This window comes from Colletotrichum orchidophilum (assembly GCF_001831195.1).
Source record: "Colletotrichum orchidophilum strain IMI 309357 chromosome Unknown Scaffold_178.1, whole genome shotgun sequence".
Lineage (NCBI taxonomy): Eukaryota > Fungi > Ascomycota > Sordariomycetes > Glomerellales > Glomerellaceae > Colletotrichum > Colletotrichum orchidophilum.
The window spans coordinates 1-16,009 of record NW_019173134.1 but is presented as its reverse complement, the minus strand read 5'-3'; the positions used below and the strand labels follow the sequence as shown (position 1 = coordinate 16,009).

At 53.5% G+C, this 16,009-nt stretch overlaps 5 protein-coding genes across 5 annotated transcripts; 1 reads left to right on the top strand and 4 right to left on the bottom strand.

Moving 5' to 3' along the window:
• Positions 1-619: 619 nt before the first annotated feature.
• On the bottom strand, positions 620-3,841 carry CORC01_13102 (uncharacterized protein; the record flags this gene model as incomplete). The annotated part of the gene is made up of 2 exons (XM_022624720.1): positions 620-3,645; positions 3,745-3,841. 2 exons carry the CDS (start codon positions 3,839-3,841, stop codon positions 620-622), a joined length of 3,123 nt encoding a protein of 1,040 aa, XP_022468766.1.
• Positions 3,842-5,560: 1,719 nt separating this feature from the next.
• On the bottom strand, positions 5,561-9,022 carry CORC01_13101 (isoleucyl-tRNA synthetase; the record flags this gene model as incomplete). The annotated part of the gene is made up of 4 exons (XM_022624719.1): positions 5,561-6,669; positions 6,729-8,430; positions 8,536-8,844; positions 8,948-9,022. 4 exons carry the CDS (start codon positions 9,020-9,022, stop codon positions 5,561-5,563), a joined length of 3,195 nt encoding a protein of 1,064 aa, XP_022468765.1.
• A 1,260-nt stretch (positions 9,023-10,282) lies between these two features.
• CORC01_13100 (uncharacterized protein) lies at positions 10,283-11,603 on the top strand (the record flags this gene model as incomplete). Its single annotated transcript, XM_022624718.1, has 4 exons — positions 10,283-10,387; positions 10,454-10,511; positions 10,568-11,049; positions 11,118-11,603. 4 exons carry the CDS (start codon positions 10,283-10,285, stop codon positions 11,601-11,603), a joined length of 1,131 nt encoding a protein of 376 aa, XP_022468764.1.
• A 326-nt stretch (positions 11,604-11,929) lies between these two features.
• CORC01_13099 (short-chain dehydrogenase/reductase) lies at positions 11,930-12,863 on the bottom strand (the record flags this gene model as incomplete). Its single annotated transcript, XM_022624717.1, has 2 exons — positions 11,930-12,510; positions 12,620-12,863. The coding sequence occupies 2 exons, from the start codon at positions 12,861-12,863 to the stop codon at positions 11,930-11,932; spliced, it is 825 nt and encodes a 274-aa protein (XP_022468763.1).
• A 466-nt stretch (positions 12,864-13,329) lies between these two features.
• CORC01_13098 (SWIB/MDM2 domain-containing protein) lies at positions 13,330-15,112 on the bottom strand (the record flags this gene model as incomplete). The annotated part of the gene is made up of 3 exons (XM_022624716.1): positions 13,330-13,857; positions 13,911-14,951; positions 15,008-15,112. The coding sequence occupies 3 exons, from the start codon at positions 15,110-15,112 to the stop codon at positions 13,330-13,332; spliced, it is 1,674 nt and encodes a 557-aa protein (XP_022468762.1).
• Positions 15,113-16,009: the final 897 nt, after the last annotated feature.

Below are 16,009 nucleotides of genomic sequence, written 5' to 3'. Positions count from 1 at the left end.
GCTCAAGTGACTGACTTAAATGTTCACTCTCGTTTTTTTGTTGCATAAATGTATTTTGAAGTAGGTAGGTAGGCATGTCTTGTCCAATCTAAATAGTCGCTGTGCGCCTAAGTTTGATGGCTCCCGTCTCGTGATGGCCTGGGCTGGGCTACCGCAGGTAGGATGCCTTACGCCCCGACTAGCTCAGGGAAGATCATATATAAATATCCTTTACCACGACTTGGCCTGCATCGTTCGCTACTGGGAACTTGATTGCCTAATGACAGATACGCAGTCTATAGACGGAATGGCATGCTCGCAGAATAACATGCAGAGTCTCAGTGTTCCTTTTCCGCAACCAGACGACTTCCCCGTTGCGCCTGTGAGCCTAACTTACCCGACTCCTACCAATTACCTCATAACCCGACCTTCCACCAAATCAGGTAATGATGCGGCGCAACCTCTTGCACAAGAAGGAAAAAAGAACGTTCGTTCCCAGTCTATGCCAAAAGGTTTGGCAATGCAAAACTAATCTGGGTATACTGGCTGAATGTTTCCAAACACCTTAAAATTGTCCACATGACCATAGCATATAATCCGTTCTCAATGAGGGCCGTCCTAGACCTCCGCTGAGGCTCTATCAACCACCTCTGCCAATATCGGCTGTATTCTCATTGGCTGCTGGCCGTGTGCCAGCCATAGAGAGCCTTTGCGCCTGTGCGAAGGAGAGGCTGCTCAACTGACCAGTGGCAGCTGTAGGCATACTCCTGTTGTAACGTTCGCGGAGCTCTCGCTCGAACGGCGTTGGCAGGGGAGCAAACGGTGTCATGGACGGAAGCCTCACGGAGGACGCCATGCCCGTCCATCGGGTTGGCGTGTTCGCCACAACTACATCAGCATCGGGTCCAGACCCGGCTCCGTCGTGATCTTCCTCGTCGGCCGTTGGCTCGACTTCCTGTATTCTAGAACCCCTGATCGGCCCGCTGGCTCGTTCATGAACTGCCCTCGAAAGTGGCAGTGAAGTGCGGCTGGCCACGAAACCAGCGCCTCTCCTTGAGCTGCCGAGACTAGCTCTGAGCGTGGTTGAATGGTGAGATGTGCTCAAATTTCTATCCCCTTTCCAGTGTAGCAGAAGGCGTCGTACAGTTCTCTTGCTGTTCCTCTCCCTGACGTCCAGTGCCACATATTCTCTGCTCTTTAATTGCAGCAACGATGATTGCCACTGACTCCACCAACGTGACTTCAGGTTCACTGACCAAGCCTGATTTACGAGGTCCTCTTTGCCTGCGAGGTCTTGGGACATGTTGTGCCATTCGTCCACCCATGCGGCGGCCAACAGCTTACCTGTGCCCCAGTCGTGATTACTCTCATCTCGCCATAGATTCAACATATGCACGAGACGGTCATGTTGCACCACAACGTGGTGCTGGCCCGCCTTCCAGCCCAAGTTTCCGTGGGCTCGAGTAGCAGTCTTCCAGAGATTGAGATATCCTTTCGTAAAGGTAGCCTTGACATGCTGTCTGCATCGTGCGTAGGATTTTCGAGTGACTGACCTCCACGTTGATCTGGATCGCCATGTCTTGAGTGCATGTGTGGCACTAACATAGAAACAACCGCGCTGCGCCCACTTGTGAAAGCTTCTTTTCTCGCTGACGTCGATATGCCACATCTCCAACGCCTTATGCGCCCCTTGATGCGCTGCAAACCGAAGTGATCTCGTGCTCGCATTGGCGACTACCGAAGCTTGTCGTTGCCAATTGCCAAGAACTTTGGTCTTCAGCAGGCGATCCGATATTGCCATGAGGGAACCAGCGCCTCGCCGCTGTTTGGGCAAAGCCACACTAGTCCCAGACTCTATAGCACTTCCGCGGCCAAAGGCGTTGGCCTGGCCAAGCGACGGTGGCGCTCTGCACGCGCTTTGCCATCTCGATAAGCAGCTGCGAACAAGCTTGATGTCCATCTTGGACTTGAAGAACTCCACCCTAGCCTCAAGATGCCACTGGTTCAAAGGGTCCTGAACAACATGGTATTTGCGAAATGCCGCAACATCCTTATGGTGAGACGCTGCTTGGCCATGCCAAGTCTTCAATACCCGAAATCTTTCATGTTCTCTATAAAGATCTTCCACATGTGATCTTAGTCCCTGTGAAATTGAGCAAGCTGAACGCCATTGTCGCAGATAAATGCACAGAGTTCGAGGCGGATGTTGAGGCTCCGTGGGAGCTATGCAGGAGGCTGACCACTGTGTAAGGGCGTTGTGGACAATGTTTCGTTGGGCATGAGTCAAGGCGGCGTCTTCCGTGCCAAAGTCATCACCGGCGCGTCTGAGCCACGAAGCCATCAGACGTGAAGTAAATACGCGGCGACCCCGTATCCTAGTTTCGGCGGTCGCCAGCTCCCACGGGTCGAAGTGACGCATACGCAAGATGTGTCTCCTGGCCACAGCCATTCGTTCGAGTTTGTCGAGAGCGTGTTGTTTCCAGTGTGACAATCCTCGAAGAAGTAATAAGTACCCCTTCACCTTCGTCGATTTCCACTCCAACACCGCATATCTTGCTTCTTCATCGGGGTCTTCAGCGTTATCGTCGTCGTCGGCCAGTCGCTCTGCTTCAGCATGCTCAATTCCGTCTTCAGAGGGTTTCTCGGCTGGTTGCTGTTGTTTAACTGATTGATGGGTGGGACGCTCCTGCACCGTAGATCCATGTACAAGAGGCATAGGCACCAAGGGCCTTTGCACACTTGGCTCATGTTCACATAGGCCCTGTATCTCAGTCTCATGGGAAACAGGGTCTTCCGCAATCTCGGGAAGCCTGCCTCCATTTGGTACCGGCTCCGGGGCAGCGGCAGTGGCACTAGTGCTAGCAGTAACACTGGCAGTGTCGGGCGGAAGCAGCCAATTCACCGTTCGCACAGGCTTTGTACGGACAGGCAGGGAGGTCGCCTCGGTCTCATTCGCAGGATGGGTATGAGAAGGCTCATTGGGTTGAACTGTGGTGTCGCTGGCGCCATGTTGCACAGTGGTGCTAGATATGTATTGCCGGCTTTGGCGACTTTGTTCTGTGTTTCCAGCCGTCGGGGTTGTATAACTTGGGTATGTTGGTTTGGTATGGTGGATAGGCTTCAGATCCACCTGGTTCGAAACCAAGCCCACGCGCGTTAGCCTTGGGGGAGATTCGGCATCGTCCAAGCGATGTGATGCTTGCGCCTCCGAAAATGGCAGAGACCGGTGTTGATCTCGCGGTGCAAAGTCGACTTCCTGGGAAGACTCCTCCCCAGTTGTGTCAGAGTTCCGGTCGGTCTCCGTAAGCGCAGGCTGCGGCGGAGAAGCGTCCTCAGATTCGGGTCCGTCTCCGTCTCCGTTTTCGTCGCCGGCGCTGTTGTCTGATAAAACCCTGGAACCGTCACTTCGACTATCGAATTCCAGCCCGATGCCCATCCTTGACAAGACGGCGCGAAGCTTTTCCACAAGTGACCCTTCGCCGCGTTCGCCACCGATCCGGAATACGAGGCGCGAGATGTGATGATCTTCTTCCGGATCAATGCCGAAAAGCGGAAGTACGGCGTCATAGGCCTGGAATAAGGCATTCGTTGCCAATCGCTCTCCCTCGGGGAGGAGTTCGAGATTCTCCTGGGCTGCCGTGACGACATTGTGTAGTATGGCGATTTCTGGGAGGGTCATCAGACGGAATGCGCTTCCCGGCCATTGCTGCTAGGGAAAGGGGATGTAGGATGATGCCGTGCCGGCGCATTTCGAGCTGCACTTACCATGGTCGCTGTAATAGGAATCCGAGCTTTGGACAGACACAAAGCTAGATATGCCGTCACGGGGAGCCAGCACTGGGCGATGCGGCAGCGACGGCATGTGAACTGGCGCCAGGCTGGGAGCATAATAAAATGGCTGTAAAAGAGTTGCGTAGGGGCGGTGATGATTGTGATTGCGCTAGCCGGGGCCGATTGCAGCTTGCCTTCGTAGTGTCAAGGAGCCCGAGTCGATTCCGGTGATGGTGTATAATTGGCTAGGGATACCGAATACATTGGATCGCGACAAAATGTATTGTTGATGGCAGATATCGGGGAGGGAACTGAATGGGATCCAAGTTTTGCAGCGGTGGTTGGTGGCGGGAGCTTAGTCGCGTCGTAAGAGTCGCAAATCGGAACGATGAGGTCTTGGCGCTTCCATGTCCACCGCGCGCCGTGGGTTAGGCGCGAATGGGATGCAAGGTCACGATTAGCTGGCGAGGACGACGATGAATGAGATCCAAAGTTGAAGGTGGACGGAGAACAAGGCCGGCTGTCACGACGTAGGTATTGTGTTAGCTACTTCCCTCACTTGGAGTAGTCTTTACCACAAGTATGTTTGTTAGGAGCAGGCGGTCAAGCCAAGCCCTCTCCCAACCCCGTCTTTATTTTCTCTTCCTGTTCTTTTCTTTCTTCCCGTCTGTTTATTTCGCGTCCTGCGGCGGAGCCGTGGGCAGACTCGCAGAGACCAACGTAGCCGCTGTGGGTACGCTGCTGTTGGCTGGGCTGCGCTTGATCCCGGCGTCGCGACGCCGTTCTGATAGGACAGTCTGCGCAAACCCGCATGAGCACCACTATATTCCAGAGCTTGAGCCCCTGTGCTTCTCCTGTCCCTTGCCAAAACTGATTGGATGCACAAACCAATGGACTTGACAACTTAGGTAAGGCACATTACCTCAGCGAAGTGCATACTACAGGCATTTCCTTTCCGTCTATGTACATAAGGTCGTCGCTCTACCTACCTATGTGAGTGAGCAAATTCTTCTTAGCTGATAATCTTCTTATTTAATAGTGGTGCTTGGCATCTTTGGTCGCTGACTACAGGTTGCACATGGACTTATTGTGCTTACCTTACCTTAGACACCTGAGTAACGTACGTGCCTACCTATCTACCTACTTCTCTCAAAGGTTATTCAAGGAACAATTATCAGCTTCATACAGGTAGATTCGGCCACCCGTGCCCTCACATTGCGGCGGCAAATTTCCACCCACATCGCAACAATCACGCCTTGCATCCTCCCCTCCTTACCCGAGACCCATCTAAACCAACTGTCATGGCTCGCACACGACCCATCCAGAAGTTTGCTGCCGCAGTCGGCCAATGTTCAGCTGAAGTCAGTTATTCTGTCGCGGTTGCCGGTCTAGCCATAGCTACCTTTTGATGTGAAGGCGTACTGACCGGTGAACAGACTTCCATGTACGGCAAGTGCATCGTTGCCGACTACAACTCTGTCCACAAGGACAAGTGTTTGAAGGAGTTTCTTAGACTGAAGGATTGCTATCTTGTACTTGCCACCATTATGCCCTTCCCAACCTCTGCCGAGTCCAATCACATCACTAACGCAGGACATTTCATCAAAAGATCGCTGTCCGCAAGGGAAAATCATCATCACGATAGAAACACTAGACTCAGTCTATTCCTCAAACGTGGTTCTGGTGAACTCGCTCTCTCTCCCTCTCTCTCTCTACGTCTCATTGGAGCTCCTAAGCCGTCGTCGCTTACAACCACTAATTCATCATCTGTCGAAGCTGCCCAGAGGTGCTCTCACTGCAAACTTCGTATCTAAAGCTCGAGCAGGCGGAGCAAGAATGTAGCATGTTGCACTTCTTGCTCCTCCTCCGCAATCACCCCCTGCTGTGTTTCGCTCGGCACCTCGCCTCCCACTGTTGTGACTACATGTTTGTCCACCGGTCTTCGTAGCGCCTTTTCAATGACCTTGGTCTGTGAAACAAACACCTCTTCGAGGCCAATGTTGTCAGGATCGCTGATGACCTTGTATTCCATCTTGATGTCATCCGTAGGCTGCAGCTTGGCCTTCTTTCTGAGACGCTGTACGCGGTTGATGATCTCTCGCGCGAGACCCTCGTGTGCCAGTTCAACATGAAGCTCCGCGTCTAGAATAGTAAGCACGTCGTTATCCGAGTTCGGCTCCAGATTCTTCGAGGACTCGTCCTCCTTCAAACCTCGTCTCACAACGAGATCGCCCTCCTCCAACTTGATTCCATCAACCAGTATCTCCTTCTTGTGCGAGTATTCCTTGACGGCGTCGCTGTCGAGCGTCGGGAGTGCCTTCTTGACACGCGCCATGTCCTTCTTGAGCTTCTTGCCTAGCACAGGCCAGTCGGCAGTGACGCTGTACTGGACGTTGTACTTGGCCTCGTCGGATGTGAGCACTAGATCTCTAACATTCATCTCCTCTTTGATGTAAGATGAAAGAGATTCGAGATCCTCGAGGTACTGAGGTTCGCGATGAATGACTACAAGCGTCTTCAGCGGGGTCTTGAGGCCGACCGCTCTTCTCTCGCGAGATACTCTGACCAGATCAATGACCCTCTGCATCCTGCCGACTCTGCGCTCAACCACCTCGTCGAACAACTCCTGGCGCACCTCGGGGAATGGCAAGAAGTGGACACTGCGCGCATCTTCGGCCTCGGCCTCCTTAGGAATGAATGGACGGAGCTTCTGGTAAATGGTGTCGGTGATAAAGGGAGTGAATGGGGCAAGGCCGCGGCAAAGCGTAAAGATGACCTCGAACAGGGTGTTAAGCGCATGCTGGGTGTCCTCAACGCCGTTCTCACCCTTGAGACGTCTTCTGTTGAGCTTGATGTACCAGTTAGTGGTATTTTCAATGAGCCCGAGCAGACGCGGGACAACGGTGTAGAGTCGGTATGCTAGTAGTCAAAGAGTGTTAGAGAGGCTCGTGACGAAATGTGAAGGGGTCTCAGCGTACCGCTCATTTCCTGATTGACGAATTGCAGCAAGCTCTGACAGCTGGCCAAGATCCATCGATCCATCACATTCTCGTTACTCGACAGAGCCTTTGGGCTCCAGGTGTAGTCGATGCCCTCGACCTTCTTGAGCAGGGTCACCTGGCCTTCGAAGAACTTGTAACTATTCCAAAGAGGTAGCAAGACCTTTTGCACAACCTCCTTAACGCCAGACTCCTTGAACCGCAGTGGCTCAGCACGCACGACAGGCGAGTTTATGAGATAAAGACGAAGAGCGTCGGAGCCGTACTTGTCCATGACCAAATCAGGGACTGGGTAGTTCTTGAGGCGCTTCGACATCTTCTTTCCGTCTTCGGCCAAAACAATGCCATTGACAACGCAGTTTTGAAATGGAATCTTGCCGAAGAGATGCGTACCGAGAACAAGTAGTGTGTAGAACCAACCTCTGGTCTGATCCAAGCCTTCAGCAATGAAGTCACCAGGGAACGACTTCTCGAAATTTTCAACGTTCTCGAAGGGATAGTGCTGACTGGCGTATGGCATACTGCCGGACTCAAACCAGCAGTCGAATACCTCCTCAATACGTCTCAAGGTGCCCTTACCCATTTTGCTAGGAATCGTTATATGGTCGATGTTGTCTCGGTGGAGATCAGACAAGTCTCCAGTGTAGCCACTCAGCTCACGCAGCTCCTGCACGCTGCCGATACACACTCGCTCTTCCATGTCATCGCTGACCCACAGTGGGATAGGAGTGCCCCAGTAACGGTTTCGTGAGACGTTCCAGTCACGGGCGTTCTCGATCCAGCTGGCAAAGCGCCGCTCCTTGACGAAAGATGGCACCCAATGCGAGCCCTTGATGTTCTCCAGCATCTGAGGGATGATGTCTGGAATGCGGACAAACCACGAGGGAACCGCGCGGTAAATGAGAGGGGTGTCGGATCGGTAGCACATGGGGTACGAGTGCTTGAGCGTCGAGTCGACCACAATCTTCCCAGCGCCCTTCAGATGCTTGATGATGTGCTTGTCGGCCTCCTTGACGTGCATCCCGGCAAAATCAGAGACGCGGCTGGTGAAGTGGCCGCTGTCGTCAATAGGGTCAGGAGGTGCTCTGTTCTCGGTAACAATGCCAGCTGCAACGGCGACGTTATAATCGTCCTCACCGAAAGCGGGCGCCTGGTGAACGATGCCGGTACCGCTATCATCAGTGATGTAGGTAGCGTTCAGTACTCTGAACGCAACGTCCTTGTACTCTTCATAGAAGTAATTGAAAGGGGGCTCGTACTTCCAGCCGAGCATGGCTTTTCCGTTGATTTTTTCAAGAATCTTGAAATTGGCCTTCTTGACATCCTTGTACAGAGTGCCAAGGAGTTTCTCGAGTAAGATGTACTTCTTGCCTGACTTCTCGTCAAGGATCTTGATGTATTCGAGACCAGGGTGCGTGGCTAGGCCCAGGTGCGAGGGCAAGGTCCACGGAGTGGTCGTCCATGCCAACAAGTGAGTCTCGGGGTCTTCGATCAGGGGAAATGAGATAACGATCGCAGGGTCGCTGACATCCTGATAGTTCTGATTGGCCTCAAAGTTGCTCAACGCTGTGGTAAGGGCTGTTGAGTAAGGCATGACCCGATGGCCCTGGTAGACAGCGCCTTTATCGAACAGCTGCTTGAATACCCACCATTCGGATTCCATAAAAGTAGGGTCCATGGTCTTTATGTTACGCGTGTTAGCACATCTCAGCGGCACATATCACCTGGTACATAATCTTGCCTTGTAGTCATTGTCAAAGTCGATCCAACGGCCGAGTCTCTCAACGGTATGGCGCCACTCTCCGCTGTAGCGCATGACGATAGATCGACATTCGGCATTGTAGTTCTTCAATCCCAGCTTCATAACAGCAGCCTTTCCAGAGATGCCCAACTTCTTGTCAATCTCGTGCTCGATGGGCAGTCCATGAGTGTCCCAGCCGAAGCGTCTTTCGACGTGGAAGCCTTTCATGGACCAATATCTCGGGATAATGTCCTTGATGGTAGAGGCCAGCAAGTGGCCGTAGTGAGGAAGACCGGTGGCGAAAGGAGGGCCATCGTAAAAGGTGTAAAGGGGTTTTCCCTGTGTCAACTCGAGCTGCGTGTGCGTTGCTTGTCAGTCCGGGAGCAAACACAAAAGCGAATGGAAGCAAAAAGATTGGGCGACAGCTGCCTGCGAAGCCAAAAGGGGACAAGCTAACCTGGCGCTCGAATGCCTTGATTTCACGCCACCTTTGGAGGACAGCCTCCTCCTCCTTGGGAAAGTCGATAGACATGATGGTGGTCGAAAGGTGACAAAGTCAGAGTCAACAACGGCGCGAGGGAACGTGGCAGGGTTGCGGTTTGCGGCTCTGCCGAACCGAATATTGACACGCTAAAAACAGTAGAGGATCTGGTAGGCCGGTTGTATCGTCAAGCAAGGAAGCAAGGAAGGAAGGAAGGTGCTGCGCAGCTTCTGACGATGTACGAAGCCAAGTCGTCGACACTAAGAAAGCTCGCAGGAAGACCAAGACGAAGCCTCAATGGGTCATGTGAGTCAAAACCAAAGACTGCGCTCAGGATCTGTCGGTACGTGGGCGACTTTGGGGCATTTGGAGGGGTTCCGTGGGAGAGGTGAGTCAGTGGGGTAATTTTTTCTCAATTGACTTATCGAGCGCGGGGTCAGACTTAACCATCTTAGTCATCTGAGCAAGGGCACTTTGGTGAGGGGGCTCTGAGAGAAACGTTCCTGAGCGGTAAGGGAGCGCGGGGAGGTACCTCTGTCCGCTGAATTGAGCGAGGGTAGGCCGCAGGCTCGCTGTTCTCGCAACATTCCGAATCCTGGGCTCGCCTCACTAAAAGTTGGGTGCCCACCCTGCATTTCTCCAGGGTAAGGTGAGGTAGGTAGTCACCGCCTGGGCCTCATAAGTTACCTTAGACTAAGTACCTGAAGGTGGACGGGGGTCTGAGGTGCTGTTGCTAGGCCTGCCCACAAACAACATGCCTGGGAGGCGGAGCAACGTGCGAGCGAACCCAAGGTACAGGGCAATCTCATGTCCCCAAATAGCCAACTAAGGTATCTTAAGAGCAACGCCGTCAGCCCCCAGTGTTTCCCGGCGGTATCGTCGTCCACTCTGTACTATCGTAAACAAGACCCCAACCCAGACTTGGCCCGACACCACGCCCGTAGAGCCAAGATTCTCTCCTCTCTCTCTCTCTCTCTCTCTCTCTCTCTCTCTCTCTCTCTCTCTCTCTCTCTCTCGTACTACCCCCTCCTACCACGTCTCCCAACAGACCATCTACATCTTTCTCCGACGAAGCCCAGCCCCACTCTCACAAATCGAACTGCTGGGATCTCAGCCCACTGCCTCCTCGGTGCCAGCTACCGACCTTCGTCGACGACCCCGATCCAGACGCTGTCTGTAAACGCGATCAGCTACGGCCCGCCCGTTTTTTTTCTTGAGGCCGTGAACCTCGGTCGTTTGTGGTCTCACAAGCAACTCGCCCGCCAGTTGCCGGAGAAGGTCCAGTGCTTGGCCTCGCCTACCACCTTCGCCATGTCATTTCTCTTCGGCCGGGCTAGGACAAGGCCCGCTATCGACCTACCCAAGCAAGCCAGAGACCACGTAACGAAGCTCGAAGGGCCGAATGGCGTCGCCAAGGTTGGCTGCATCCTCCATTTTCTACTGCCACGTGGTAGACCTCTAACACCCCCATTTCCAATATAGGCCGAAGAGCTCGCCAAGGTACTGAACCAGATGAAGTTTATCCTACAAGGAACCCACGGTATCACTCCTACACGCTACCTTTGCCTTCGAATTCAGCAATTAACTCCATTGTAGAGTCCGACAGCAGCCCGGAACAGATATACCAGCTCGTCACTGGCTTGATTGAAGAAGACCTACTATACTTGCTGGCTGTCAATCTCTGGCGTCTGCCCTTCGAGTCGAGGAAAGATACCCAAGTAATTTTCTCCTACGTTTTCCGCTTCCGCCCGCCCACAGCATCCCCGAAAAGCGATCCTCTAGCTCTGTCCTACGTCGTCAACAACCGTCCCCAAGTCCTCCTGGAGCTGTGCCGTGGCTACGAACACAAGGAGAGTGCAACGCCCGCCGGCTCTGTACTTCGAGAGGTCCTCAAGTCGGAGGCTGCCGCCGCCATCATTCTCTATGACGACAACGAGGAATCGGGATCCAGCAATAAGGGCATCAACTTGATTGACAGAGACCGTCAACAGAGCGGCGAGGGCGTCTTTTGGAGGTTTTTTGACTGGGTCGACAAGAGCTCCTTTGAAGTGGCAGCGGATGCCTTCACCACATTCAGGGTATACTCTCATGCCGATTAGGGACTGAGGGGGTTCAGGGCCATATCGCTAACACCCACGTCTCGCAGGAACTCCTCACAAAACACAAGGAGCTGGTGCCGAGATACCTCTCAGTGAACTTTGACCTATTCTTCGACAAGTACAACAATATCCTCGTGCAGTCCAACAGCTATGTTACCAAGCGACAGTCCATCAAGCTTTTGGGTGAAATCTTGCTGGATCGTTCAAACTATAGCGTTATGACCGCTTATGTTGACCGTGGTGAGCATCTTAAGATTTGCATGAACCTCCTGAGAGACGATCGCAAAATGGTGCAGTATGAGGGCTTTCATGTCTTCAAGGTCTTTGTAGCCAACCCCCATAAGTCCATTGCGGTCCAGAAGATCTTGCTCATGAACCGGGAAAAATTGCTCACTTTCCTATCTCACTTTTTGGAAGACAGGACCGATGACGAGCAATTCATTGACGAAAGGGAGTTCTTGATTAAGCAGATCAGGAATATGCCATCGAATCCAGTGCCGCCTCAGAGGCATGGCATACCGGGTGGTGGCTAACACATGATGGCAGGCATCGCCTCATGACGTTTGGTTAATACGATAGTAGGCATGTTGCTCGCACAGCCACATCCTACCTAGGGAACAGTCCTACGTTGCATGCGTCAATGTGATGGCATTAGCAGCAGGGGGAAAGCAGGGGGAATGCAGCGGTGGAATTTGCATTTAGGCGGCGTTTGAGGTGGAGTTTTCCCAAGGCAAGGAAGACATTAGACTCGAGGTTCATCATGATTGTATGTTCTTCATCATTCGACAAACGATAGCGACAAGCGGCTTCTTCGTTCTGTTTTGCTCCCAGAGAAGCCAGTTACGCTAGGCTCGTCGTACTACTGCTTGGCCATCCATGCGTGTGCTTCGTCCTTGTAGTCATCACGCCACCTACTAAGAGGGGGTCGACCCTCGACGGCATCCCCGACACTCCACATCATTCTCTTGCGATCCATTTCTTCAGTCACCTCATTATCTGGGCAGAGGATGTAGAATGTACCCTCCGTCATCTTCTTCTCCAGATAGTCGGCCACTTCCTCCGGAGTCCAGGCAGCCGCAGGCTTCTCCCTACCCGGGGCAGCCCCAGAAATGCCGGTGAATGTCCAGCCCGGCACTAGGAGATGCACCGATGTGGCCGTATTTCTCAAGTCGAACGACAAGTGCTCGGCCAGAGACTTGACAGCGGCCTTGCTGGCATTGTAAGCTGGGTTTCCCGGCGGGTTTGTGATGCCTTGCTTCGAGCCCGTGATGACAACGGCCGACTTGGAAGACTGACCACTGCCAACAAGCGGTAGCAGGCTACTGATTCCGTTGATGACGCCATATAAGTTGGTGTCCAAGATCTTGCGGAAGCTATCTGGGTCCAGCCATGTTGACTTGAGACCGATGCCGGCGTTGAGAACCAAAAGATCGATACATCCTACAGCAGCAATCAGCATTCATGATGTGGTGGGACCTATCAAGGTGTGGCCATGATGAGCACATGGCAAAAGTGATGAGCATATGGCAAAGTAGAAGTAAGGACCAACCTCCAAGCGAAGTATTCAGGTTCGTCCTAAGCTTCTCCCAATCCTGAAGTAGACTCACGTCCAACTCGAAAGAAGCGGCGGACTTCCCCAGGGTTTCCACCGCCGCCTGGAGAAGTTTTGTGTCGCGATCAACTATGAGAACCTCCATCCCATGGCTGATGCACTTCTTGGCGATTGCCAACCCTATGCCAGATGCGCCGCCCGTGATGACGGCCTTGTTGCCAGGAACGAATATCGATGTCATTGCTAGTTGTTGTGGGCGTTTGATGTCAATCAGTCGATTGCGTGGAAGAGAAGTCAGGCTCTCTCACAGCCAGCCTGGAAAATGGAGGTCGCCAATCGATCTGCTCCTTGAATACCTGCCTACCTAACGCTGTTTTCGGACGACGTCACGGCTGGCCTTGTTTGTGGGGAAACCTCCGCAGCGGATTTTAGCGTTATCGCCATTGACGCCCTCCATCACTGGCTGTCACGCGTACCAAGTACGCAGCCTTGGTAGACTTGGTCAACATTCGTTATCAACTCCCACTAGGCCGGTAATCCATTACAGGTAATTTGAATACAATACAGTGTGATATCGCGTATCATCACAAGCCAGCTTCGACCCTTGACGCCCCTCTTTTTCAGCCCGAGTCCACATGAGGGGAGGAAACTCCTACGACATTGAAGAAGAAAAAAACCAACACGCGCAAACCGTCCCGTTGCTTGTATCATCTAGAAGCTTGCGGGGGCTGCTTAGCCAACATGACACTGACGCTCTCGCGCGCGTTCGACGTCGTCCAAACGCTGTCCTTGCCACCTCGTCGCCAGTCGTCTCCCGCGGCATCCTCGCCACCTCCTCTTGTTGCTTCACCCATGATGATCTCGAGATCCCGCTTCTGTGAACTCATCCAATTCCTCACAAAGTTGGCGGGATCTTGGCTCATTGACGTGAAGAATGAGTGCTTCGCCTTAGAGCTGGCGACGGCCGAGATCAGTGTCGCGAGCTGTTCGTCCATGGCAATAACCTCCTTGAGGGCGCTTGCATACGCAGGAGTGGTGACAAAAGGCACCAGCTTGGCCCGTAAGGGATCATCTACCGCCACACGCACGTCGTAGATGGTGGCCTGAGCATCTCTATGGAAATCCTCGTCGACACGAACTGTGTATGGCAAGCTGACCGGGGGTAGAGGCTGCAGATGCGGCTGGATATAATCATTCAAGTTAGGGATGATTCCAGTATCGCTACCATTGACAATCTAGACGAAAAGTTAAACAACATATATCATTCTCGATTGGAGGCACACCGAACCTTTTTTAGGAGCTCATCACAGCGGAAGTTGCGCTTCTCTTCGTCTTCCTGAAGACCCATCATCTTGATGTACTCCCAGATAGCGAGGACGACCTCTTGGCGGGAGGCTTCAGTCATATCCACAACAGCGGCTAGCTCAGGGCTGAGCAGATATCGCTCCGGATCCTCCTGGCGATGAAGGTTAATCGTGATGTTCATGTTCTCGTCCCCGCTCCGCTTGAAGGTAAACTCGTCGAAGTCTCCAGCTGCCGCTGCGCTTTGCGGGGTTTGCGAAGTCAGCTTCTTCCATTCCACGGTCTGATCAGATGCAGCCCTTGACCGGGTGCGGTCGAAATCGACGTTCAGCGCCTTGAAGAAATGGGAAAGCCGGTGTTTCTGGCTTGCGGGCGCAGAACTTTGTCTCCTTGAGCCGGCCGTGCCATCCTCTTCTATGGAACGTGTCTTCTGGTCAGTCTCCTCTGACCCATTGTCCGATCCGTCTTCAAGCAGACGTCCCTCGATCTTGACCCTGTAAGAAGGCTCGGCGCTAGGAGTGAAGTCGAAGCTATCAACGCTAAGGCCACTTCCTTGCCATGCCTGGTCCTCGACTGTATTGCTGATCCAGATGCGAAGGGTTTTGTAGTGCTGCAAGGCGAGACTTAGTGGTGTTGTCGCGCGTAACGAAGGGGGCTCCCAGTCATGTAACCTCTGGCTACTAACCTTTGCGTTGCGGCCAACTGTCTCGACAATGTCTAGTCGCTTGCGCGTCATTGCAGCATCCAGGCGACGCTCAAAGTCGCGCAAGTCTTTGTATCTCTGGGCGACCTCGGCATCCGTGATGCAGTCCTCAACGGCGTCAGGCAGCGTCTTGTCGGTAGGCTTTCGGCTGCGGCGCTTAGCGAGCTCGCTCGTGAGGGCCTGGCCGGGCGGATGGTGCTGCGCCATGGCGGCCTGGTTCATGGCTGCTTGAGCATGGTGAGCCGGAGGCATGATGGGACCTTTGGGCGGCATTGTTAGCACGATTGTTGTCGCCTCGAGCACTTTGGGACTTGTCGCGCAACGCTAGAGCAAGGGGAAAGGATGTCCGAGGTCTCGAAAGGCTGAAGTAAAGAAGGAACGGGCATACCGATGCCGCCTCTCCGTTGATTTGGGGCATGTGGAGCCCGCTGGGGAACCTGCGGTGCGCCAGCATGGGCGGCGTATTGGCGGTACTGGGGCTGCATCTTCGGCGATGACTCTTGATAAGATGCCCGGGCGCGCAAAGCAAAAACAACCTGAAAATTCGTCACTGAGAAACTCAATCAGAGATGACGCTACCAAATGCAAGAAGTCGCGTCGTTGCTCAAACGCGCGTGTGCATGAGTGAACGACGGTCGGCGAAGGCGCAGGGTCAGGCGCAAGGCAGCACCCTCGCCAGTCACAATTGGCCAGCAAAAGCAGCAGCCCCTGCACTGGTCCCTCAATAACTAAGGGTGTCTGAGCCACTCCGGTACAATGGCTACTGGTGCTAACAGAATATACTTGGTTCCCAGGCTGAGTTGCTAGAGCAGGAATAGTACCCAAGATAGGATTGTTATGTAATCGCATCGCAATTACGGATATCTTCCCTCCTTCACCTTTCGCTTACAAGCCACAGGTAGGCATTGCGTATAACACTCCTTACCTCGAATGAGGCTTGACAGGACAATGTCAAATTGGTGTATGAAAGATGTCGCTCCGTGACGGTAGTGATATTCGCAAACCGCCCAAGTGACCTCTGTATTTCTCAGCTCGTCTGCACAGGGCAGTATCAATCAACTCGTCTAGGTAGGGGAAGGCCATTGGGCATTAAGTAGAGCACACACGCATGATACGCATGATGATGGTTCTCAAATCTCGTGGGTTAATTTTCTCCGAGGACCTATTAAACCTCTCAACCCCCCCCCCCCCCCCCCCCCCCCCCACGCAGGGGAGGACGCACACCCACCCCCACCCCCCCCACCACCCCCCCTCACTGCGCATCCGCACAACCAAACCCCCCCACCCCACCCCCACCACGGCGGGCCAGACCGTCAGTGCCACACCGCCCACCCCGCCCCCCCCGCCCCCCCCCCCATTCACATGAATGCTAGAACCGAGGG